The sequence below is a fragment of the Puccinia triticina genome, chromosome 6A (assembly GCF_026914185.1).
Source record: "Puccinia triticina chromosome 6A, complete sequence".
In the NCBI taxonomy this organism is placed as follows: Eukaryota; Fungi; Basidiomycota; class Pucciniomycetes; order Pucciniales; family Pucciniaceae; genus Puccinia; species Puccinia triticina.
The window spans coordinates 4,103,921-4,128,454 of NC_070563.1; the positions used below are offsets into that span (position 1 = coordinate 4,103,921).

A 24,534-nucleotide genomic window follows, 5' to 3' on the forward strand; every position below is an offset into this window, starting at 1 on the left:
AAAATGTTCGAAAAACACACCATGCGCCCATGGGATGTTGTAGGGATGCGGGCCAAGACCTTTCTTAATGCGGTCCACCATGTTGTTGAGTTTTCCCCAGAAACCCTTGACATTGCGATGCCTCAGTAAGAGAGTGTGAAAAGCAAAGATAATGAAATCAGAAAGCTTTCCATGTGCCTGATAGTGCTTAATTACTGTTGTTTCGAGTGCATTGCACCATTTGAGCAGATCTTTTGTAGACATGGATTGGTTGAACAGCAGATAGTTTATCACTGTTTTCACCAGTATAGCCTGGTGACTCTGGTGAGTGGTAGAATCGGATGCTTGAGCCTTGAGCCATTGCTTATTGAAATCGGCAATTGCAGCTTCCTCTGACAAGGTGAAGATTTAGGTGCAAAGGAGAATGAGAATCAAGTAAGTGGTGGTTAGGAAGATCCTGACAAGATTTGAACCTGGTAAGAACGCACCTGAGGAGATTCCTCTCCCTGAGGAGAATCCTCTCCAGTAATCTGTAGTGATGCCAGGAAACATTCGCAAGGCGTGCCGAACGCCTTCGTCGTCTGGGAAGAACGCACGGTCACAAAGCCAAAGTGCTGATGTGGTGGCATCGAGGGAGGCATCAATGTTGATTATGAGCTGGCTAATCGAGGCAAAAGCTAGTAAATAACGAGGAAGCCACATGATCAATGGTCAAGATTGTGGGGGTTGGCTAGTGCTTTGGGTAAGCCTGAAGGCGAGCTTTTCTTTCATTCCAAGTCCATTCCTTTTTCTGAGGGGCCAAACCGCGTTATCAAACAGGTTTCATCAACGACCCACCAAAAAGTGAATCACTCTAGGGCTCTCTAGGGCATGGTTAAAAGAAGTCATTCGAAGTCGGGACAAGGTAGGACAAGGCAGGCCACCTGGTCAGTCAACATAAGACCTACTACGAAGCATACCTACCAGCGTGGGAAACAGCCTCCAAGCTCCCTTTGCCCGCATTTCGAAAACTTCCCAAAATTCTGGAGCATCCAGAACTTCTGTCCGACTCCCCCCCTTCAGGTTGTGGTAACTGAAACGTACATAGAACATGGTACAGCTACAAATTCACCATTCAAAATTCCTTCTAGACTCTTCTATGATACATGTAACATAATCCAATTTTCAGGCTAAGATAAAACAAGAGCTTACACTCGTAGAAGCCTTGGGTCCTCTTGGGTCCCAAGTCTTGGATTGATAGGAACATTGGATATTTACATAAGGAACCCATGAGAACAATGTCTATGGACCTGGTTATCTGATACTATGCCCACGCATCTTGCCCTATCTTGCCGTTTCGAGCGTTGAGTTTCACATATTTCTATTTGTCTATGTATTGGGGTGTTTACTAGTGAAACACTCCGATCAAAGCTGATGGTGCTCACTATGCAGGTCTCCGTGGCCCGTGGGTCTCCCATGGACCCAACAGAATGTTTAGAGTGTTTTTTTAGGTGGCCTGTGATTTCAATCGTTGCCATTTATGATGGCTCGATAAGAATGGCGTGGAGCAGCGATGAACGGGGCCTCTAACGCCTGAATGTGCTAAGATTGCAGTGGGCCAGTCCTGGCCAGTCACTCGTCCTGGTCCTCGGCGCACTCATGACATCCTCTCCGCTCCGCTCGATTATCTTGTTGGGTGCTTTTCATGGTTTTGGCTGGGTTGTTTATGGGAGGGCTGTACGACTGGTCTCTGGGGACTTGCAAGCACACGCATCTGTTTAGTGCCCGGTAAACTACTGTTCAACAAATTTTGCTTTTGAGATGGGACCCCCTTCAGACAACCTGAAGAAGGAAGAAGAAAGGTAGAAAGAGAGGCAGAGAGCAGCAGGTATCTTTGGTGGGTAGTTTGGCATGCTCCAAAAACCATGAGGATTGCCTCCAATGCATTTCCCATAGCTTTTTTTGCAGAATGACTCTACCCGCTGAAATCAAATATGCGTGGTTGCTCCTCCAATTACCTGTTCACATTGGTATATAGAATATTTAAAATCTGTTAAAATGCTGACGATAAAAACTTTATATGTATCAGAAATCACTGGACCTTGATGTGCAGGAATTGACACTTCAAGTTCGATCAAACACATCTGTACCTATAGAAGTCAGAGCGAGATCGGCCTCCCGGCCAGAAAGCCCATGATGATGCTTGGTCGCCCGGACTGGGTGGTTGGCCCGCGGAATGATGGGGGTTGGGTTATTGGGGTTCGGTCATCATGGCATTAGAACGCCAACCATTGAAGAACGTTGCTTGGCCGCCGAGTTCGCCGGCCACTCCGGTTGCGCTCAAGTCAAGACAAGAGCAAAAACAGTCATGTAAGCCCCCCTTTGGATTTTTACCTCCTGAAGTCCTGGCTTCGCCATCCTGGTCAAAATTTCGCCGGTTGCACTGTGACTGTTGATATGGCAACCCCGCGCGAACCTCTATCTTCAGGAAGCCCCAGTGGCACACCCACCGAATAAAATCACGACCCGTGTGGTGCTTCTATCGCTACATTTAGCAACTACTGGTTTTAGCCAAACCAGTGCGGATGGTTTGAACTTGGTATATCACCCCACTTTGCCCATCTTGCTATCAATTCGCACTCGCATTCTGTGATCACTCATACCACACCATTGTTCAGTGGTCTCCTACGATCTCATATTGAACTTCATCATTGGCTCATTCATCAATGTGGAAACCAATGACTGTTTATAATTTTTTCTTGCTGATCAGTCTGTTAAATTTCAGCCATATATCAGCCGATCCAAGTTGTGGTGTTATGCGGGTGGACCCAGCAGAATGTTCAGAGTAGGCCTAGTCTCCCCCAGCCTTTTCATGTCCTATGATCTTAATCATTGCCCTTTCTGACGGCCCAAATATACAATTTTGGGACTACTTACTCACTTTGGATTTTTGCTTTTAAACAGCGCAGCAAAAAAAATCCCGTACTCACCGGCAGACGCTGACGACAAAGACAAAAACTTTGTCTCCGATCAACCAGAGACTATTCAAAGCGGAAAGTGCACTGTCAGTCCAACATACTATTCTCGAATGCACTCGATTTCATTCCTCGCTAGCATTGATTAGGAGTTTACTTCTACCTTAAGGTCATTGTTGCTAAAGAAGATGGAGCTACTCATGGAGTGTGAGTAAATCTTACTGCAAAACAGCAAGAAATTTGAGATAAATGCACTTTTATTGATATATGACCCCTCAAAATCAGAGCATCTGCCACAAAGCTACAAATAGACGCTGCCATACAGGAAATATTTGGATGTGACTTGCATGTGTGTAGTTCCTTTGATTGACCACTTTTCAGTCGGGTTTCCAATTAACTGATCAGTTTTGATATTCCATGTGTTTAGAGTGGTGAAGTTGAGATTGAATCAAGCAATGGTGTGACAAAGGTGTCAATTGGGCCGTCTACTTAACTTTAACGGTACCCTCCTCTGGCACGATTTTTTTTGTTCAGTGTTTCTCCCAGACCCCCAGGCAATATTTTTCCCCTCCGCCCAAAAATCCTCCCTTGCCAAAGACAAATGGAAGAAGCGTTTTTGTTGCACCTATCAATTATTTCTTTTCAAAATCAAGTGCAAAAATGAATTTGCACGCGGAGAAGGAAGATTAAAGCCTGTATTTCCGGTGTTTTTCTAACCTTTCAAAAAAAAAAATGGCTTTCTTTTCTTTAAAGATGCTTGATTTCGTGAATTTTGAAGCAGAGGTATTCTTTGTTTTGTTTATACATTGTCATTGCTGGGAAAAATCTAGACTTGTCAACAAGTTCACAGAGCATCCATAGGTGATAAGGCGTAGTTTCTACTGGCCTAAGGAAGTGTTGCCGGGGCATGAAACAGTTTTTCGTCACTTGATAGTATTAAGTAAGGCTTTAGGATTCAAACACCACATGCCACACAAAGCGCAGCCAATCCGAATTAGTATATCGGCTAGTATGACCGCCTCTCATGTGCGCGGTAGAGACGGGTTCGATTCCCGTATTCGGAATTAACGCGGGACTACGCTTTCCTGTCCCCTTTTTTAACCGTCACACACAAGCATCTGTAGAGACGTAGCTCAAGCCCCCGGGAGCTGTTACTGATTCCCCGGCCCACACTGGGCGAAGTGGTGGTACCGGGCACATGGAGCTGACTCCTGAAGTATTTGAACAGGACATCCGAGAAGAATCTTTTGCTCCGACTGCTTGAAGGAATGAGTGCGACAACCAACGAAGAAGCACCCTCCGAGCTTCCGTCATCAGCCGATTTCCTCATCGACGCCCTTCCTGGCCAGCCGAAATCGACCATCAGTTCGATTATCCAGTATGCCGGCCACCTGCCCTCTCACCCTCCCTCGACCATCACCCCTCCTCCAGATTCTCACCTATGGTTTTGGCTCATTCGATCGAGGCACATCGCACACCGCGAAAAGTACGGATCCACACGCAGTTTCCTTTCTTTCTTGGAATCGTTTCACAGGCTGCTCTCAAATCGCGCGTCGTTGAACCCTCTCTTTCCTTTGTATGGGAAACAATCAGATTTGTTATTTGGTTTAATGGCGGTCCCGGATGCAGTTCTGCCGAAGGTGCTCTCATGGAAATTGGCCCACTCACCCCGAATCCAAATGCTCAACCTGGAGAGCCAATTGAATTAGTAGAGTCGACGATCGGATGGTCAGAATACGCGAATCTGTTATTCGGTCAGTGTTCTACTACCCAAATGTCATGTTGATTGATGAAATCTAATCACTTCTTTCTCTCTTGCGCCCTTCTCCCTTAGTCGACCAGCCAGCTGGGACAGGCTACTCGTTTGTTAATGTTGGAGATGATGTTCGCGAGCTGGCTCAGGTGGGTATGTCGAAACTTGAATCCAGAACTGCGGTCCAATTAACCGCGTTCACGGCCCATTTACGCACTCAAGAAACTGACATTCACCCCCTTCTCTGCAGGCGGCTGAACAAGTGGTGGTATTTCTCAAGAACTTTTATAAAGTCTTTCCAGAGTTCTCTAAAATCGACGTCAGTTTTTGTAAATCCAATTTCCACCCTGTTAACTAAGCTCTCTGCAAAATTGTTAAATGCTTGAAAATAACAATGATCACTGACACTCTTCATATTTCTTTTTGACAGACTTACTTGGCTGGAGAATCGTTCGCAGGACAGTACATTCCTTACTTTGCGCAAGCTATTCTTGATACCGCAGCGCTCTCGACTCCTCTACTAGGGCTATTAATGGGTAACCCATGGATCAACCCTAAGGTCCAGTATTTATCTTATTTAGGTTAGTCTTCACTGAAATCACGCGTTTCAAAAGCGTTTTTTTATTCATTTCGGTGTCTTCAAACATTTATCAAATCAAAACACAGACTTCGCATATGAACGAGGTATCCTTGTAAAAGGTACATCGAGCGCAATAGAAGCAGAAAAATCCTTTCGAAAGTGCGAAAAAGCGCTCAAGAAACCAACCGAGTCCAACCGCATTTTGGTCGACCCTTGTGAAGATGGTTTGCAATCTATCCTGAATGCTGGCGCAAAGGTGTTGGTGAACAAACTCCTTTGTCTCCGTGTGACTCTGGCTGACGTGGTTTGGTGATGTTTTATAGAATTAACGGGACGAAAATGACTCCAGTTGCCTACAACATCACCGAGATGTCAGCCGAGGAGGCTATTGAATGGCCTAAAAGGAATCAGAATCTCAAGGCATACTTATTCGTGAGTCGTTTCCAGGTACTAAGTCACAAGCCATCGCACTGACATCAGGCCCATGTTGGTCGACGAACCTTTAAGCAAAACTCTACAGTTGCAGCACTTCATGCGACTGCTAAAATGGGAAAATGGACTCTTTGCAATGATACAATAGGTGCGGAGATCTGTTCAACAAAGCCAGACCAATGATTATCTTACGTTGAATGGCTGAATTACCAGGTAAAGAAATGTGGGTGCCCCAATCGGCACCCTCTTCGACATTGATACCTACCTTGGTCAAGAAGTTGAAAGTAGTGATTTACGTTGGAGATCAAGATTACATGTGTAATTCACTGGGCCTGAACCGATCGATATCCGAAATGGAATGGAACGGCCAGAAGGGCTGGGGCGTCGATGAGAAAGGCCAGCCAATCTTTCCCCAAGATTATTACGTTAACGGTACCAAACAGGGGAGCTGGACTGAAGCCCGTGGACTATCATTTGTGAAGTATGATCAAGCTGTAAGCCAACCGATAAGAATTCATACTTCTGATCACTGGCAATTCATCCATAATCTTATCATCAATCCTTTTTGTTTTTTTGTAGTCGCACTTAGTGCCAGCTGATGCGCCACATGCCGCACATGATATGCTTCTGCGATTTATGGGAGTAGATCCCTTAGTAGCAGCAGGACCAATGGGCTCACTGGCATCTCAAGTGGGGACGGACGATCATACGGGGATAATTGTAAAAACACATCCGAACGGGACGCTAGTTGACCAAGACAAGTTGATACCCGATTTGGATAAGAAGCCCAGTATTGGGGCTGCACCGGTTCTGGAGACGATCGAGGAGCGGCAAGCGTATTACGGGCCGCGTCAGACAGTTGCCCTCCTCGTTCTCCTGACCGGCCTGATTCTGGGGCTTGTGATGCTATTTAAATGGCGTCGGAGACGTCGACGGGGCCGACGCATGTCCAAGAACAAGGGACGGGCGATCTGCATGGAGCCCCGGTCTGCAGACACGTACCGCAATCGCCACACTCTCTTGCGCCGCTCGCCCAGTCCCACCCAGCGCAAACAACCACACCATCCATCACGCAAGTCCCATCGTAATCATCTCACCGTTGACGAGGAGGATCAAGCTTTGGCCCGTGCTGAAGAGGCTTCAAGCGTCGAGGCCGCGACCCTCTCCAGGAGAACCTCTCTGTTTTCTGACTTACCTTCGCATATCCATGATCAGTCTCAAATCTTCTCCCTGGAAGACGAGGATGATGTCGATCAACCCGACCATAAATTTGCAACCAAGTGACCAGAAGAGCCATCAATAAACAATTGTCTCCTGCATCTTTCCTTGTTGTTAACCTCTGTCAGCTTGTAATGTTAGCTAAGCATCTTTTTCAACTTCTCTTATCATCATCCATCGGATTTGTATTGGTGTCAGCTTTATTGCACACCGCACAGCGAATCCAATTCTCAAGAAGGGAGGTGTCTTCCCGAAATGGAGCGCGGGACATTCATTGTTTCTTTTTTTTATCTTATATATTTTTCAATCAATGAACAGTGTTTGACCTTGCGTCTGTTTATTAGGCTTCTTTTTTGTAAACAATAAATGGACAGATTTGGGGCAGCTTTCTTGAGCTTGAGAGGCTAAAACGGGGTTTTTGGGTTCATTTGCATGTCCCAGATTTCTTCAAAGCTATGTGCTGAAACAGTTAAGGTGTTCAAAGTTGAAATCATAAAATTTCCAATACATAAAATCATAAAATCATAAAACTTTCAAGTGATGATTTCATATGTACCATTCTAGAAATGTTGCTGTAATTTGAGTGTTTGGGTGGTACATATTTTTTTCAGCTCAGAATTTTATGATTTTATGGTGTTATGATTTTATGCAAGTCAACTTTGAACACCCTAAATACTGAGTTCATCTTTTAAACCATACAACCTTAATCTCTGTGGCCATCAATTATGATGGAGGCACTATTGACTGCCAGAGGCACTATTTACTAGCGTAGTTTACCTGCCATTGTTAGTAGTGGCAGATATGACCAAAAGCCTCTGCCACCTCAAAATTATTAGCACTGTTCACGTAAGCTAAACATCAGCAAGATTGAAATAAAGTTCATCCCATTGTGCCAACCAATTTGGCTGGGAAAGTATGCTGATGTATATCTCTCACATGGTCATAGATTTCTTATGTGAACAGTGCTATTTTCTGTTGGTGGGTCACTGCCTAGTAGCTAACCTTTGGGTGCATAATAATTGACTTGACACTGTGAAAGTTTGGGCCCCATGGCTAAGAGTAGCACACCCCTTTCCTGGTGTGTGCTTATGCCATGTGGTTCAATATGTGCGCTTTAGAGGCTTTTCTTCCCAATGGGCAGTTTTTATTTATTTTTGTGGTTAACAAGTCACATGTAAAATCATGTAACATAACCAACTTGGACACTGACATATTCATGCATATCTGGAATACCAGAAGATATGATTTTTTTGGATTTTGTCCAAGCAGCAGTCTGCAGCCCAATCAATACATTTCAAAACAGGAAAGTTCAATCAAAATGCCAGCATGTACATGCTGACTGAATCAGTGAATATCCCAAACAATCTAGTGGTACTGTCTGCCTGAATCTTAATATCAGTCACAAAACATAACCTCAACTGACCTGCCTGCTGCATAAACTACACCACAGGTTGCGGTCAATTGGGTGCCGACGTAATGAATTGCGTGGGCCCAACCCCCCCGACCCCACCCAAAAATTTGGGTGGCCGACCTAATGTTTCATAGCAGGATGTATCGGGGTTTTTCGTTGGCGGATCTTCCAACGGTGGGCCTACAGCATGCCGGCTGTTGGCTGATCTTCCAACGGCGGGCCCACAGAAGGGCAGCTGTTGGCTCATCTTCCAACGGCAGGCCCACGGAAGGGCAGCTGTTGGCTCATCTTCCAACAGCGGCCGCACAAAACAGTGGGTGTTGGCTGGTCATTGAGCTTGCCCATCAAAAAGTTCACTCATCGGGACCCAAACGTCAGCCACGACCCTTGGCCAGGCCATGACGCCACCACTAACTGCTACGGCACATTGCATTGTACCAACCCTCCCTGTTTGTCGTATATAGACAGCAACACATGTATTCCTGTAAAGTTTGGAGGCTTTTCTTCTTGACATGTTTGTTTTTTTTACTTTTTTTTCAAAAAAAAATTGAACTGTGTAGCCTCTTTCTTACAGCAAAAGAGGCGCATCCAGGTGACTTGATAAAAAAAAAAAAAAAGAAGCCCAACCAATTGTTTAGCTAACCCGGACGGCAAGCCAATCATGACTGAGGCTCGACACAGGTCCAACCAGCTCGCAGCGTTGGCTTGCTCAATGAGACAAGCCTTTGTCCGCTGCGGAGTCCTGTTGGACTTGGATTTGACAGGCGATCAAGCTGACGGAGCCAATCAGGCATGTCCAACCTGATGACACTGTCAGCCTGCTTGCCAGGGCTGGATGGGGTCGGCTGGGCAATCTATGACCCCTGATCGACCCACGTGACATGCCAACACAATGTGTTGGCGGTGTTGGCTTGACATGTGGGTCGGATGGGTCAGACCCACGTAGTTCTGACCCATTGCCGGCGTCAAAGCGTCTCCGTTGTGAAAAGCAGGGAGGAGAGGTCATGCCAGACCTGTTCCTGACCCCGCAGCCGAGCCCACGCACTGATTCAAAATTTATCGAGCGGTGGTGTACACACACATACACCACGGGTGCACCAAAAGTTTTTGGGATGGTTGTCAAAACCAAATTGATTGGATAGTGGTTTTCAGAACCAAATTGGTCTGAATCTGGTTTGTGGACAAATTCCGTTGCCAAAAAGGTCCCAAAAACCGTGCCGTGAGAGAAGGAGCATCCAAATGGTTTCCAAAACCATTTCAAATGGTTCTGCAAAGATTCTTCAAACCAAATTGGTTTCCAAAATATTTTTAAAACCACCTCAGGTGGTTCCAGAAATATTTTAAAAATATCTGAAAATGGTTAGTCCGGCTTGTTCTTCAGGACGTCCGGACTCAATTAAAAAAAAATCTGAAAACCAATCAAACTGGTATTCAAAATATTTTGTTGCACCCGTGGTGTATGCCAAGCAGATCTACTACCACTGATCGGGCGCCTTTAGGGCTCAATTCATGGTGTGCAAAGATGTGCCCCAAACTGGGGGGCAAAAGAAGGGTCTGGCCGGGAATTGAACCCGGGACCTCACCCAAGCAGCTCCTGATGGAGGCCCTAAGGGTGAATCATACTACTAGACCACCAAACCCTGCGATGATCGGAAGTCCCGCATAACGCTATCTATTTCAGCTTGGACCAAGTCTTAAATTCCCTCCAACAAACTTCTGCATCGCTCATTTGAGGATGACGGGTCATTGAGAGCATTTTGTAGCTGAATTGGAGATCGGTGGGACGCGCTCTGACTCCTGTGACCAACTTAACTAAAGGCGAAGCCCTGGTCCACGAAGAGGGCCATTGGCTGTTTTGTATCTTGGAAGTCTGGAGAAGGTGCTCATGAACTATTCGTATCTTCACCTCGCGCAATCTTCAGACACTCCTCCTTGAACCCAATGACTTGAAAGATCGTGAGACCGCTGTCCTGCAGTTTTTTGACGCCGTCGCAGTTCACGAAGTCATCTGGTTCGACGACACCCAAATAGATGTTCTTGATCCTAAGATGAGGATGATGGGATCGATTGAACTCGAGGATCAGATCCGCGCAAGGCTTATTTCCGGAGAGTCGAACAGAGCATGGCTCCATCGTCGTGTACAGGTCCAAGTCCCCAGTTGGCATACTCGCCGAGCGTCCATCCAATAGCTTCATTATCGCACATTGTTCGGCATGGGTGTTCCCCTCTAGTTCCCTCGAGTACCCCGTAGAGACCACTTCCAAGGTGCCCGTTTTGGTCATTAAGCATCCTACACAGAACGCCGTCGGGATCGGTTTGGAGAGACGAGCTAGTGCTATCGCTTTGCGCATACACTCGAAGTGTAGCTCGTCTACACACGTTCACCGAAGGTCAACACGCATAACCATGAGTACCCTAAGCAGAAGTCCTTTTTTTGCGAGAGTTAGGCACTGGGTACTCACCAGATGTGGTTATCATCTTGCTTCTCAAGAAAAGTCGGATTTCCTGTACACAATCGCCCCCGCGCGGCTTTCGATCGACTTGGACCGGGCTGGTTGTTGTGACATGCATGTCAGATGTCACGACAAGTACAGCACCGAACTTGGTCCCCTCTGAGGCTTTGACGGTAAATTAACGTTAGACCATGAACGACACATATCATCCAGCCGGGAAAAGACCAACAACCGCATCGACTAGCAAAATTCAATTGGCCAATCTGACCACGAAGACGGGCTTCAAGTTTCCCTCCATCTTCTCATTTCCCCCGTTCTTCACGTAAGTTGAAAAATATTCCATCAGTAACTTATTTTATCGAGTTTCTTACATTATTTAGAGACAAATAAGACGGGGTGTCAGATTTTTGAGCGAAGAAAAACTGAACAAAGAACTGCCGTGTCCTTTTGTTTGGTAGAAAGCAGCCGAACCAGCAAACATGGGCCCATCAAGCTTCTCTCTGGCAACAGATTATCCTGTCGTACTGCAAATACCATCGAGTTTTCAAGCTCGACATCTCTGGCGCATCGACAGTGTTTCTGGAGGAATCTGAAATGTTCAGTAATCCACTGATTTCGAGTTGAGTGAGCTTTCTTTTCCTTCATCATCAACATCGTTTTCTTCCAGGTTCGAGAGTAGACGACTTATGATAAAAAACAAAAAAAGGAAGGTTGAATTCAGAGGCGATCCTGTCGGTCCTTGAAATAATGGTTCAGTCGGGTTGAGTCCATGCGCCTCGAACAAATAGTGGTGAGGCGAAATTACTAACAGTTCCTTGCTGGAGAAAAACAGGTACGGCAGAGTACTACCCGACGCGGCCGTCGAACCCCACCAAGCTGAATCAGGGCATGAGCACGCCGATGGCGACGAAGACGTATATACTAATACACTATGATTCACCAACGACGTGGGCCGATCGGATCTACGAATATATCAGCTCGAACGGGCTGACAAATTCGGTGATGACACTCCACGAGCTCACTAGCCCCGACCACCAGCCTTCGGACCAACCCCTCGTCGGCCTCGACCCAATCATCCTCCGTAAGGCCCTAGGCATCTTGGTCAAGGGGGGAAAGGCTAAACTGTTCAAAGGATCTATCGATGGCGTCGCCGGTGATGGCGATGGAGTCAAGTTCTTTTGAGCTCTCTGCATCCTCCCATTTTGATCCCCCATTACTCATCCACTCAGGTTGTGTTGTTATATGTAAGTTGAACTCCCTCCCGCCACCGTGCTAGCCTAAACGAAAACTCGAATGTAAAAATGACCCGGTCAAAACACAATCCTATGCACACATGTTGTAAATTATACATTCGAAATTGCGGGACAGTACATATTCTCCGTGTTGCTCAATGAATTGACCTCTGAACTACATTCTCAATGCGTTGCCGAAACTAGCAACAATAAGTCCTGCCAAATACATAATCATAGTGTAAATCTTTGTTGCCTGATGTGCAGGAAAAACGTGTGGTATTAGGAAGAATTCAACATGGCAAGCTGTATTTGTGCTGAGCTGGGGAGAGTCTCGGACAGCTGAATACTATGTATGTATTTTGCGGGCTGAGACGGGCCAGCCCGCGGAACGCTCAAAGCCGCCCGATTGACATCGCTTGGACTCAACTTTAAAGCTTGGCGACCAAAGTTTCCTCTCAAGCGCCCACAGTCCAGTATTGCCCAAAACCATACCAGCACGCTCAATAGTCCAAAAATCACCCTGCACACGTACGAAAGAAGAACCCAGGATGTCAGTAGGCCGAGGACTAGGACGTCTTACTGGGCAACTGCAACAGCAACACATCCGTTCTTTAGAGGCATCATTCATCGCAGCTTCAAGCCAGTTTGGATCGTACAACTTTAGGGAGTACTTTACCCGGAAAACCAGACAGAAGTTCTCCGAACAACTACCACAAGTCCTGGGGACGAGCCAAATAGACGACAAGACTCTAGCGCAAATTGATCCCAAAACTCAGCAGGACCTGCACGCTTGGTGGTCATCGTCGCTGGACGAACTCGCGGTCCTTCAGCGTGCTTCTGTCATGAACAGACTCTTCGAGGCTCCTAAACTTGTCGTCGAAAATGCGGCTAACTCTTTCTCGAACTCTGCCCAGGACCAGCCGCCCAACACTACCGAAAAGAAATCGTATGTTTTGACTCTCTTCTCCTCTCTTCATCATCCTTGTCTCAGCAGCGATCACATGTTACGTATCTTGTACTTCATTTTCTTTGACACGCTTGCTTACCTCTTTTCCTCTCTTTTCCCCTCTCCGCTCACTAGCCCAGGAACGATTCCCGACCAGTCGTCCGATCCCAAGTCGGACACTTGAAACACTCAACCGTCAACAAAAGAAAACTCAGTTCTCACAAGAAGATGGAGATTATTCTTAATTCAGAACCCTGATGAGCTGTTTGAACAGTTTGACTCACATTAATAGATTGGATCAATATCCTTTGGGAAAAAAGTATCATTTCAATCTCAGGGTTCGTACATGAGTTGAGCATCTACACTCTAGATGCAATTTGGATTCCTGGTGACAGCACACAAAACAAAAAAACCACAGGAAACCAAATAAATTCAGCGGGAAGACCTCAAATGACCATAGCATAATTAATCTTTATAGATTTTGTCCCAGTCCTGAAGCTGGAGCTGGCACTTTTGGTGTAGTGTTGAAACTCAAAAATTGCACAATCAAATAAACACCTTGTTATGGTCAGGTCCATTATGGAGAGAAAGATGAGATCTGGGGGTTCTGGATCCTATATGGTAGATTGCAGGATGTGAAAGCAGTCTGGATCTTCAGACTCTCAAACCTCAAGAGTGTGGTCTGTGACATGTACATATAAGCTATGTGACAGGGGCCTGCTAAGCCTGCGCCACAGCTCATGAGACACATCAAGACATATTTCAATTACTATCTTTCAAATATGTCATGTTTCAGAAAATCATATCCTCAAGCCCCCTTTTGAACACGCTGTTAGAACATCTCCACCCGGGGAGGTAAAACCGGGTTGCTAAAACCCCGGGATGGCAACTCAACTTTTGCATATAGCAACCTGCAAGGTTCTGGCACCCACCTGTGGGTGCTATAATACACATACACACCAGAAGCACCCCCCAATGACCAAGTCATCCAATGGAGCTGCAGCGCTCCATGACCATACAGCCGGTCATTGATGACTCACACAACTTGATGACCGGTGTAGCCGGTTATTGATAGCTTGAAAACCTCCCTTAGACCAACATAGCCAGTCATCAAGAGCTCTTGATGACCGCACTCAATGACTGGTGAAGCCAGTCAATGAGAGAGCTCTTGATAACCGTCTTGATGACCGGTGTAGCCAGTCATCAAGAGAGCTCTTGACCACCGGGGTCTCTCTCAATGACCACAGCCAGTCATTGAGATAGTGTGGGAATTTTGTCATTTTGTCTTACTTACACCTCTAAAACACCTCTAAAACAATGTTTTGCATCATTCTTGAAGCATTGCCAGAATCATTGTTAGTACAAAATCCATCACACCATGTAGTCTTGAACCATGAGTGGTAGATGAAATTTTGCCATACATTTATCACATGTAGTCTCTAAGAAAGTATACTTGAAACTTGTCTCACCTTCCCTTTCAATTTTTCTTCCAACCACATGTTGGCCGCCTGTTGTTAGTCTACTTAAACCCAGCATACAACAAGCAATTAAGATCATCTGTTCTACCTCTTATTTTTCCGCACCACCCTGAACCGCATCCGGTGAGCTTTTTCACCTCACCCTCAATGTCCCTTATCTCAAGCATCTTGGCTCATATTTTGTGTTGATTTTGTGAGGCCTGAGATTTTAATTTCAACAGATAGCTCTTGATGACTACAGCCAGTCATTGAGATCTCTCAATGACTGGTATATCACTGCAGCCAGTCATTGAGAGAGCTCTTGATGACCATTATATGACTACAGCCATCCATTGAGAGCTATCTCAAGGGGCGGCTGTACTGGTCAGCAAGAGATAGCTCTTTATGACTGGCTGTACCGGTCAGCAAGAGACAGCTCTCAATGACCAGTAAGCCATTAATTGAGAGAGATCTCAATGACCAGTATAGCTGGTCATCAATTTTCTCAATGTTTGGTATATGCAACCGGTAATCAATAGCTTTTGATGCTCTCAATTACCAGACAGATATTTAAGCAGAACAGCCAGTCATTTATAGCTTGTATTGCTCTCAATGACTGTTTTGATGGCGGGTTGTTGTACATATCTATTTGAGTTGGTGAGTTTGGAGGGGGGATGAGCTGGGAGGAGTTGCTATAGAGTTGCTAGCGGGTTGCCAGATGTAGCTACCCAATGTTGATTTTTACCTCCGGAGAGAAAATAGAAACTCATTTGCCACCCTGAGTGGGTGGTGTTTTTTGGGTTTGGGTTGGTAAATGCAGGATAGAAACCGGGTTTACCTCCCCGGGTGGAGATGCTCTTGTACATCATAAAGTGGCAACAGGTGGCAAAGTTTAGGTCCTGTGTCATAAATTTGCCCCTTTTAGGACAATTAATGGTGTGTCCAAAGTTGGCCAAGTCTCATTTGATAGATCTCACAATAAGAAATGAGGATTGGAAAAACAACTCCCATATTTTGGGAAAACAACTCCCATATATCACCGCAAGCATATTTGGGAGCTGTTCTCCCAAATCAGTTTTTGATTTGGGAGCTGTTCTTCCAAATCAGTTTTTGATTTGGGAGTCATCAATACTAAAATTTATTATTATTATTTACTTATTTTTGCCAAGGAATGGGAGTTTTCTGCCCAAAAGGCCCTTTGCAGAGGGCCTCTTTGGGAGTCATCTTTGGGCACCACAAACCCGTACAACATTGTTAGGCAGCATGTAACCCATGCACTGCAAACCCCATATAACATTGTTATGCAAGATGTAACCCGCCAAGCCCTGCTCATGGTTATAGCAAAGATATCACATCTTTAAATGTGGGTCAAAGAAAACTCCAATTTCAAGGACTTCCTGTTTTGGATCCCAGTATTTCTCAAAGTTTGGCATCAATGGCTTGGACGCCTGGGTTATACATGATAAATGGGGAAATTTATCACACACAAGTTACAACCCCCCCGTCTCCACCAAACTTTTAGAACCCCCAGGGGTTGTGCTTGATAACTCAACCCATTTATCATGTATAATGGTGCATCCAAATGGGGCCTTAATCATATTTTCATGATATTGAGTTTGGGCCTCATTGGCTTAACCATATTTCAATAATTGGATTTAAAAATAACTCCTTGAGTTGCTTGTCAATTCCTTTCATCACAAGGTAGGCTTAATTGATTGTTGGATATTGGGTGCCACTCAATAAAACAAGTGGGAAAAATATCAGCCAAAGGTTATTGAGAAAGTGATAAGCAAAGAAACATAAACCTTGGTAAAATGAGTCAAGAAACTGGTCCATAAGAACCAGCTCCTCCCATTGAAGCTTAGTCAGACAAGATCCAAACTTTTTTTATAGAATTTTAAATTTCTGGAAGGCTAAATTCCATGGCAAGTATGCCTTGTAGAGAATTTAAAAATGGACCCGTGTACCAGTTGCACAATAGGTACCTGCATGTTTTCTCCCCGAAATTGGCACCTGGCAGTGCCTGTCAGGTACCAGTGATAATTAAGGTGGGTACCATCAGCTTTTTTTCATCAAACAGGACATGGAGAGGTTTTCTTGATGACTGGAATGGATAATTCATCAAGAGTTTCTCCCCTCAATGACCAACCTGTTCTGTTCATTAAAAGGTTTTTCATGGTCATCAAGGGTACTCCCCTCAACAATGTGGAACTCCTATGCAACAGGTAAGATGAGCTTGGATGGTAAATGATAAAATGTCACGGATAATGACAATAATCACAGGTGCTTGAAGGGCTGCTCTCTGTGGTAAGCTCTGGGAGAAACTAGAATTAAATTGTGTGGTTCTGACTTTGTGAGACTACAGTCAGTTCTCTGCTTAGCCAGATAAGAAAGAGAGCTGTGAGTACATACAAGCTTGTGATAGGTTGAAGTTCACATGTTGACTTCTTGTGAACCCCAATAAAGGAGGAGGGTCTACAGGGGTGCAGGGTAGGTGCAGGCGGTACCTGCCAGGCGGTGCCAGGTACTGCCAAATGGTTACCTATTGACAATCTCTAATGCCTTGTAAGTTGAGTTCCATCAATTTGGGACGTCCTTACAACAAGGTTTGTTCTTGATATCAATGTGGATGGGGAATTTTCAAAGCTGTCTATGCAAAAAAAAGATCCATGAATCAAATGGACATCATCAGATATGTATTTGATTCACAGTTTCACTGGCAAGTGGCAATCTTGAGCCCATCATTGATGAACAAGTTGATTATGTGAGCTAGACAGTGCATGTGATATTGGGAAAAAGTTGCAGTGCCAGGGTTAAAATAACACCATGATCATCAAAAAGAAAATGAATTCAAACCATGGCTGCAGTGTTTGCTTTCACTACAAGAAAAACTCTAGAAACTGCCAGCATTTGACATGCAGAATACTCCAGTGTAACTTTCATTGTAACTCAATATAATTACAGCAAGCCCTTTCATGCACATTCACTGCGCAATGTTCACACTGAATGTGCATTCAAGCTTGGTTCACTACAAGAAAAATTCAAGCAACTGCCACCAGTTGAAATGCAGGAGCTCTGAGGCAGCCGGTGGTCTTACTTTGACCTTTGTCTAAGGTTAACTCAATCAAGCTTCAATGCACATTCACTGTTCATGTTGCACAGTGACTTCAAAAATAAAAAAAAATCATGTGTTTGGGTGGTGTCATAATGGCCATTATGGTGGACTATCTTGCATGTCAACTGCCATCAGTTGCACAAATTTTTCTTGTAGTGGTTGAAATAACCTTTGAGAAAGGCTTGATTATCACCTCAAGCTTCCTTTGAGCTTCTCAATCTTCACTGCCAGCAGTTTTTAGAATTTTTCTTGTGGTTTCTACATTGTTAACTGTGACAAATGTAACATTGCCAAAAATAGAGACAGTGATTTTGAACCTGTGTACCCACTGACCTTTTGTGCCAAATCCTGACATCTGCACCTGCATCCACACTTTTTGGTGTGTACCTGCTAGCTTGGGCAGTTACATTCAGACCATAGCACAGTGGTATTTGACGCTTTTTTTGGGCCCGTCAAATACTGATTCATCAAATATTCAAGTATTCGGAGATATTTGACGGAAAAACCTCCAAAATACATTAAAAACACAAAGAATTACATTTTTTGTGTTTTTGACTTCTTTTGGCTCATTTCTGGCCCATAAATTTTGAGGAGGTCATCCTTCAAAAATATCATGGTGCCAAAGACACTTACAATATTGCTGGAGGCATATCTCATAATGGCAGACACACTATTCAGAGTGCCGGACACACTCTTGATAGTGGTGAAAAAACTTTTCATAGTGGGGGACACACTTTTGATAGTGGCAGACGCAGCTTAGCGCGCGCTCTTTTGCGCCCTGCGTGCTTAGCGTTAGCGCAATTGCGCATATCTGTGCTAACGCTACGCTAAAAGCTAAAATAGCTTTGCGCCCTGTGTGCGTAGCGTCAGCGCAGATGCGCGCAATTGCACTAACGCCACACTAAAAAATAGCGCATTTGCGCTGCGCTACGCTACGCTAACAGCTATGGTTAGCATAGCTGACCCACTGTTGGGCCATTTCAAACTCATCTGGGGCCTTTGGGCCCCAGGAAAGCTTGCATTGACCCTCTACGCGCCCCTTTGAGCCATTATTCAAATTTATTCAAATATTCGAGCTTAAATTTGCCCAGGCATTATTTGACTCAAATCAAATTTGAATACAAATACTCAAATCGATTCAATTCGATGTGCTATGGTCTGGTTACATTTGCGTATTCCACAGGTCACTTAAAATACACTTATGAGCAGCACCAACCATTCCTCCATTACTAGTTGTGCTAGTCATTGAGAGGTGTACAATACCCTCTGATGACTGGTCTGTGCTGGTCATCAAGAGGGTTTTTTACCGGTATGTGCCAGTCATCAGGAGGTTGTGTACCCTCAATAACTGGTCTGTGCCATTCATCAAGAGGGTTGTTGACTCCCTTGATGGCCAAAAGTACCACATATGTGGGTGGGTGTTCCTGTAAATACCTGGGTACTTGGTCCATTTTAACTTGAATCTCAGGCATCCACACCCACATCTGCACCTTTTGGTCAAACAGGGGATAGCAGGTACCCATTCATTCCACCCCTTGTGCCCCTTCAACTAAAATCCAGTAAAGGACTTGACAGAGTCCTTATAAGTTACACTTAGCTTGGAAGTAATTACATTTAACCTTTTATTTGCCATTGGAATCTACAAATCAATACATAGCTTACCATTAGATGACTGGCAGAAGAATATTTAAGATTCAGAAATAGGAAATCACTCACCTATGATCTTGGATAAGTTGTCCCAAACCCCACTTGTAAGTTCTTTGCTTCTTTTATTGACTCTATTCTTGGGATTTGCTAGGTGCTGGACTCTGAGGGTCTGAGATTTCCTTCTCTTTGATGACATTGTTGTCCAATTTGGGCCCATGATTAACCTTGATGTTGTTTTTTCAGGAAGAGAACCAGAAACCACCACACTGAGTTTACTCCAAGACTTGAGGTTAAAAAGGTTGGTTGCAGAAATAATCTATGGTCAAAGTCAAAAATACAGTCAAACTGACTTTTAATTACCACTGGCGGCCACCCATGCCGGCGCCTGCCCAACTAAGGTCACAGTGAACTTCACACAATTCTTCTGCTGCGGGGGGGGGGGGGGCACCAACCAGCAAGGTGTTCCAGTTGGTTTGCAAAGGGAACTCCCCGCAGGGGCAACTTGTGCCTCAGGAAGGCAAACTGGGGTTGGTGATGATCTTCCACTCTTTGGGTGGGAGCAAACTTTAAACTGCATTGAAAAGCTTTCTTCACAACTTTGAGGATGTCTGGTCAGGGTTTATTGAAGAGCTACATGATGCTTTTCATCCTACCCAAACTCAGAAGGAGTACATAATCTTGTGATTTTATAATGATTCTTATCAAATCACAGTTTGTTTGTTTTTTACACTGGTGCAAGTGGATCAAGCAACCAGGGCACCCCAAATCAAGTCATATCAGGACAAAAACTGATGGTTTTCAAAAATCATTATAAACATAATGAGCAGTGATAAAAGATACTACATAACACCAAAACAGCAACAAGAAGCATTACTCCATTGTCTGTGAAGCAAATTGGGTGGATGTGAACAATAGAGCAGCTAGAAATTAGAAAAAACACACACACAGAAAGACTTGACCAATTTGGAAGGTCTGAAACACTGAGGATACTAGGAATAATGTGGATTTGGGTTACACTGCCTGCAAGCAGGTGACAAAATATGGACTTCATCACACTGATGTTTTGCCAGCAACACAGCACAAGAAAACATCATCATGACAAAATTCGAATTTTGTCACCTGTTTGCGGGCTGTAATAGTGGTTTCTGCATGAGGTTATCTGCGCACCTCTGGAATGAGTGAGGTTGTGGGTTCAAGCCCTGGTCATTTTCCTTTGACGGATACCCACGGCCGGCCATTGTCGGTTGACAGGTTGCGCAGACCGCGGCTGCCGAGTCCTCCCGCGGTGGAGCACACCAAATATCAAGGCGAGGGCGGGAAGGTTGGCCTCCCGCGTCAGACTGTGGTTGGGCGCGCTCGGTGGTGTAAGATTGTGGGATCAAGAAATATCCGCCCCTATCCGCATGTCTTGGAGCCTCGACTCTCAGACATCTGGTGTGATCCGTGGTCCCATACAGGAAATCCCGGATTATCAGCCGGATATCGCACGCGGTTGGCTGAGTTCGAAAGTCTTCGAAACCTGACCAATGACAGCTCACCACTCAGTGGAACCGCGCTCGAGCGTTACACAAACAGCGTGACAGTTGCTGAGCGATCACTTTGTTCTCTTCCTTTACAACAGCAGCCCTACGTACCACCCGGGACTGCTAGTCTCACCAGTTGGGCTCTGCTCCTACCCACGCGCGGCCGTCTGAGCAACCACCCGGCGCCAGTCCAGCGGTCCAGCATCCCTCCCCCTGTGGAGCTCAAAAGGGCACCCCCCTTCCTGCCCTTCCGTCCTCCCTCCCCCATCCCGAACATCTGTCTCACCCTAAAATCCCCCTACACTACACCCACACTTCTACATTCACACCTCCCCCTACACACATCCTTCCAGCCCACAGCACAGACAACAACAACACATCTCTGCTCAAAGGTCCTTGACTCTGACATATCATCCAAAGTCACCCCTTCCACCCTACACACCCTTCATCACCTTCAGCTACCATCCCTGACTCTACATCATCAGACATGTCTGCCTCCCCCTCCCGCGCCGCCATTGACCCTCAAGTCATTGCCGCCGGCTCCCCGGCAGCAGCCGCTACCAAGCCTGCTTCCAAGGCGAAACCTGCCTCCAAGTCAAAGGCGCCATCGTCCAGGATCAAGTCTGCCGCGGCCGCCCCTAAGAAGCCCGTCTCGGCTACCAAGAAGCCTACCTCCACCACCACCAAGAAAGCCACAGCTCCTAAGAAGGCATCCCCACCCAAGGTATGTACTATCTCATACTATCTCGCTCCAAGCATTGCACATCTGACCAACTTCGATGTTCGTTTGCAGGCCGCACCCACCGAAATCAAATTTACCATGGAGGACATGATCAAGGATGCGATCAAGAACGACAAGGAAAACGTTCGGGGTGGCGTCAGTCGACCAGCCATCAAGAAGTAAGCCAATTTTCTGCCCCCGCCGCGATCTTTACATGTTTTTTGACTCTATTACTCCACGTTCGCAGATATCTTGCTTTCCGCTTCAAGGTTCTTGACACCCCGGCCAACATTGCTCGTCTGAACAAAGCTATCGCCCGAGGGGCCGAGAAAGGTGTCTTCGCTCTGCCCAAGGGCGCCAGCGGCAAGGTCAAACTAGCCAAACCCGTCAAACCCGTCTCGGAAGTCAAAGAGCCCGTAAGCCCATTCCCATCCTGCAGCCCCACTGGTGCCGTTGTTGACTCCGCTTCCGTCTCGCAGAAACCAGCCCCCAAAGCCGCCAAGCCTGCCAGCAAGCCCGTCGCTAAGAAGCCCGCCGCCGAGAAAGTAAAGGCCCCAGCCGCTGCCAAGAAGGTAACCAAGAAGGTCCCCACCGCCCCCACAAAGAAAGTCGCCGCCGCCAAGGCAGTAAGTCCTCCTTTCACCTCATCCCCAGCACGTCTGATCGGTACTAATTGGCACTCTTTACTTTCTACAGTCTACTGGCAAGAAGACAAGCTCTACGACAAAGAAAGTCAAAGCAGCAGCGAAGAAATCGTGATCCGGCTGTCTCCCTTCCCCTCTGATATCCTATCTTGATCTTTCTTTGTCTTCTTCTTTGTTTGCCACTTCGGTCCATTTTTTGCCCTTTCTGTTATGCCTAATTCCATTGTGTTCCCGTCTTTCCTGGCTCTCCCTTCATAACGGTCCTGTATTTTTTCCTTTCCTCCCTCCTCTCACCATGAAAACAAAAGTGGGAACCGTATATCTATATATATTACCATGTGCTGATCGCCGTCGTTTGGATTATCTTTTCTGCCATGCCTTTGTTCAGAGTTCTTGTCGCTTCCATTCTATGAAATGTCTTGTTCCGATTACTCGCAGTGACAATCCCACACCATCCAGCATGACACTGACACAGTTGCCCAATCGCACCGATAGTGACTCGGCTGCACTGCCTCCACAACCTTGTGTCCCACAACTGTCCGGCGGCATCGGCACACATATATGCGCCCGATCGTCAACAAGCTTGCCCTAGCGTCTCCGTCTCCTCCTGACGCCTGGAAACCAAGCCGAAGCTCGCCACAAAGGATATGTCATGCTGACTAGCCCCGCATGTCCACATCATAGCCACGAGCATATCGCATATGCCTCCTGCAAGTATTTGGTCCCTCGCCGGCCTCTGGGCTCGGCTTGACAGGTGGGGCACCATACCTGTATGCGTCGTTTATTTTTTTTGCTCAGGAGCGGAGGATTTACGTAGGCAGTGCATCCACCCTGTATGCGCTGCTGCTCCTCCTCGGGGCGGAGAGATGCAGGAGGATCCAGGAGGCTTGGGGCCCCGTATTCACTCCCAGCCGTCTGCTTGGCCTCTTGCGACCCCCTCCCCGCTCGAACTGAACACCAGTGCCTCCCGTGCTCGCTGGAGACGCTCCGCGCCTGAGGCTTAGTTAAGCTCGCTCCCCGCTCGGCCCGTAAAGGTTCGGCGGCCCGGCATCCCAACCCCTGAACACACAAGTCGCTCATACCCTCGTTTCAACAGTTTCTAAAAAAACATGTTATGTACTGATTTTCTGCACTCAGCCTAATGCTACTGCAGCTAAGTTAGGACTACTGTCGACCTGTGACTGGCAGCAATCCATGTCCGATACAGGGCCCCACCACAATACCTTTTTGCCCCTCCCACTCAGTTCCGACTCTGTTGCCGGCATTCCGAGCATGGTCGCGGAATCTGTCCTCAACTCAGTGGTCTGATAAGAATTTCGGGTTCTATTATGGTGTTCAAAGTTGGTTTGCATAATTTTATGCATGCATAAATCATAAAATCATGAAATCTTTTTTGCAGGGGATATGACTGTCTGATTATGTAATACAAAATTTCCTCACCAAAATATTTTTATGATTTTATGATTTATGCATGCATAAAATTATGCAAACCAACTTTGAACACCATAAATGTTTCACTCGATTTGCATATCTAATTAGGATCAGTATTGGTATTGTAGTTGAGATATTGGACTGCTCAGAGTTTTCAGGATGGATGGCTTCATGTCAACTCTGGGACCCTCACAGATGTCAAGATAGACCTTAAAAGTCCTTATTTTTGAGGGGAAATCTACTTTTCAGGTTCTATATCAACTCACCCACTTAGGGTGTTCAAAGTTGACTTGCATAAAATCATAACACCATAAAATCATAAAATTCTGAGCTGAAAAAAATATGTACCACCCAAACACTCAAATTACAGCAACATTTCTAGAATGGTACATATGAAATCATCACTTGAAAGTTTTATGATTTTATGATTTTATGTATTGAAAATTTTATGATTTCAACTTTGAACACCTTATAAATCTAACTTAGATATCATCATCTGCCATCCATTTTTGAAACTGCTGAGAATATATTTTGGGTTTTTCTTTGCAGCAGTATCAGACTATTGGTAAAAGAGAATGGTTCAGAGGCATTTAATTTGTGCTGGATTTGGAGTCTCTGAGTCTGAGTATGGAAAACCAGGTTCTAAATTTTATCTGGCATGATTTAAATACATGCAGAAATTGAATGAATGCAGGAAAAAGATGCAATAGTTTGTAATAAATTTTGAGCACAGATTGGGATCTCTGAATTCTCACACACACCTTCAAGCCATTATTGTGGAGACAGGCCGTAAGTAGATGTAACTATGTTTTGAAGAAAGAAACTGTGCCAATGGTGTTTGCAAAAACACTTGGAGAGCTTTGGCTTTTCTTTTTTTTGGCAGATTCCTAATTCTATTTCTGTTCTGTGGGGTTTATCTTGCCAGCTGTTAGATAAGACCCCACTGCCCAGGGTACACCCAATTCCAATGCCACCACCCTCCAGTATGTGGGTTATGAGATGAAAAGAAAAGTCCATCCTTTGCACATCAGATGAGAA

The 24,534-nt window shown here is 45.6% G+C and overlaps 6 protein-coding genes across 6 annotated transcripts in view; 4 read left to right on the forward strand and 2 right to left on the reverse strand.

Moving 5' to 3' along the window:
- The window catches only part of PtA15_6A495 (uncharacterized protein), a gene marked incomplete at both ends in the record, with an annotated part of 35,495 nt that extends 34,814 nt beyond the window's left edge, over positions 1-681 (reverse strand). Inside the window, 2 exons of the mRNA XM_053170206.1 lie at positions 21-371; positions 468-681. Coding sequence (XP_053021421.1) covers positions 21-371; positions 468-681 — 565 coding nt within the window. The remainder of the gene's footprint in view (positions 1-20; positions 372-467) is intronic.
- Positions 682-4,201: 3,520 nt separating this feature from the next.
- PtA15_6A496 (uncharacterized protein) lies at positions 4,202-6,982 on the forward strand (the record flags this gene model as incomplete). Its single annotated transcript, XM_053170207.1, has 10 exons — positions 4,202-4,419; positions 4,527-4,687; positions 4,768-4,835; positions 4,937-5,005; positions 5,117-5,267; positions 5,353-5,524; positions 5,590-5,698; positions 5,774-5,846; positions 5,912-6,192; positions 6,278-6,982. The coding sequence occupies 10 exons, from the start codon at positions 4,202-4,204 to the stop codon at positions 6,980-6,982; spliced, it is 2,007 nt and encodes a 668-aa protein (XP_053021422.1).
- Positions 6,983-10,210: 3,228 nt separating this feature from the next.
- On the reverse strand, positions 10,211-10,898 carry PtA15_6A497 (uncharacterized protein; the record flags this gene model as incomplete). The annotated part of the gene is made up of 2 exons (XM_053170208.1): positions 10,211-10,698; positions 10,790-10,898. 2 exons carry the CDS (start codon positions 10,896-10,898, stop codon positions 10,211-10,213), a joined length of 597 nt encoding a protein of 198 aa, XP_053021423.1.
- A 73-nt stretch (positions 10,899-10,971) lies between these two features.
- On the forward strand, positions 10,972-11,962 carry PtA15_6A498 (uncharacterized protein; the record flags this gene model as incomplete). The annotated part of the gene is made up of 3 exons (XM_053170209.1): positions 10,972-11,102; positions 11,239-11,399; positions 11,613-11,962. 3 exons carry the CDS (start codon positions 10,972-10,974, stop codon positions 11,960-11,962), a joined length of 642 nt encoding a protein of 213 aa, XP_053021424.1.
- A 598-nt stretch (positions 11,963-12,560) lies between these two features.
- Positions 12,561-13,142, forward strand: PtA15_6A499 (uncharacterized protein; the record flags this gene model as incomplete). The annotated part of the gene is made up of 2 exons (XM_053170210.1): positions 12,561-12,958; positions 13,094-13,142. The coding sequence occupies 2 exons, from the start codon at positions 12,561-12,563 to the stop codon at positions 13,140-13,142; spliced, it is 447 nt and encodes a 148-aa protein (XP_053021425.1).
- An 8,045-nt stretch (positions 13,143-21,187) lies between these two features.
- PtA15_6A500 (uncharacterized protein) lies at positions 21,188-22,180 on the forward strand (the record flags this gene model as incomplete). The annotated part of the gene is made up of 5 exons (XM_053170213.1): positions 21,188-21,424; positions 21,494-21,600; positions 21,669-21,837; positions 21,901-22,047; positions 22,118-22,180. 5 exons carry the CDS (start codon positions 21,188-21,190, stop codon positions 22,178-22,180), a joined length of 723 nt encoding a protein of 240 aa, XP_053021426.1.
- Positions 22,181-24,534: the final 2,354 nt, after the last annotated feature.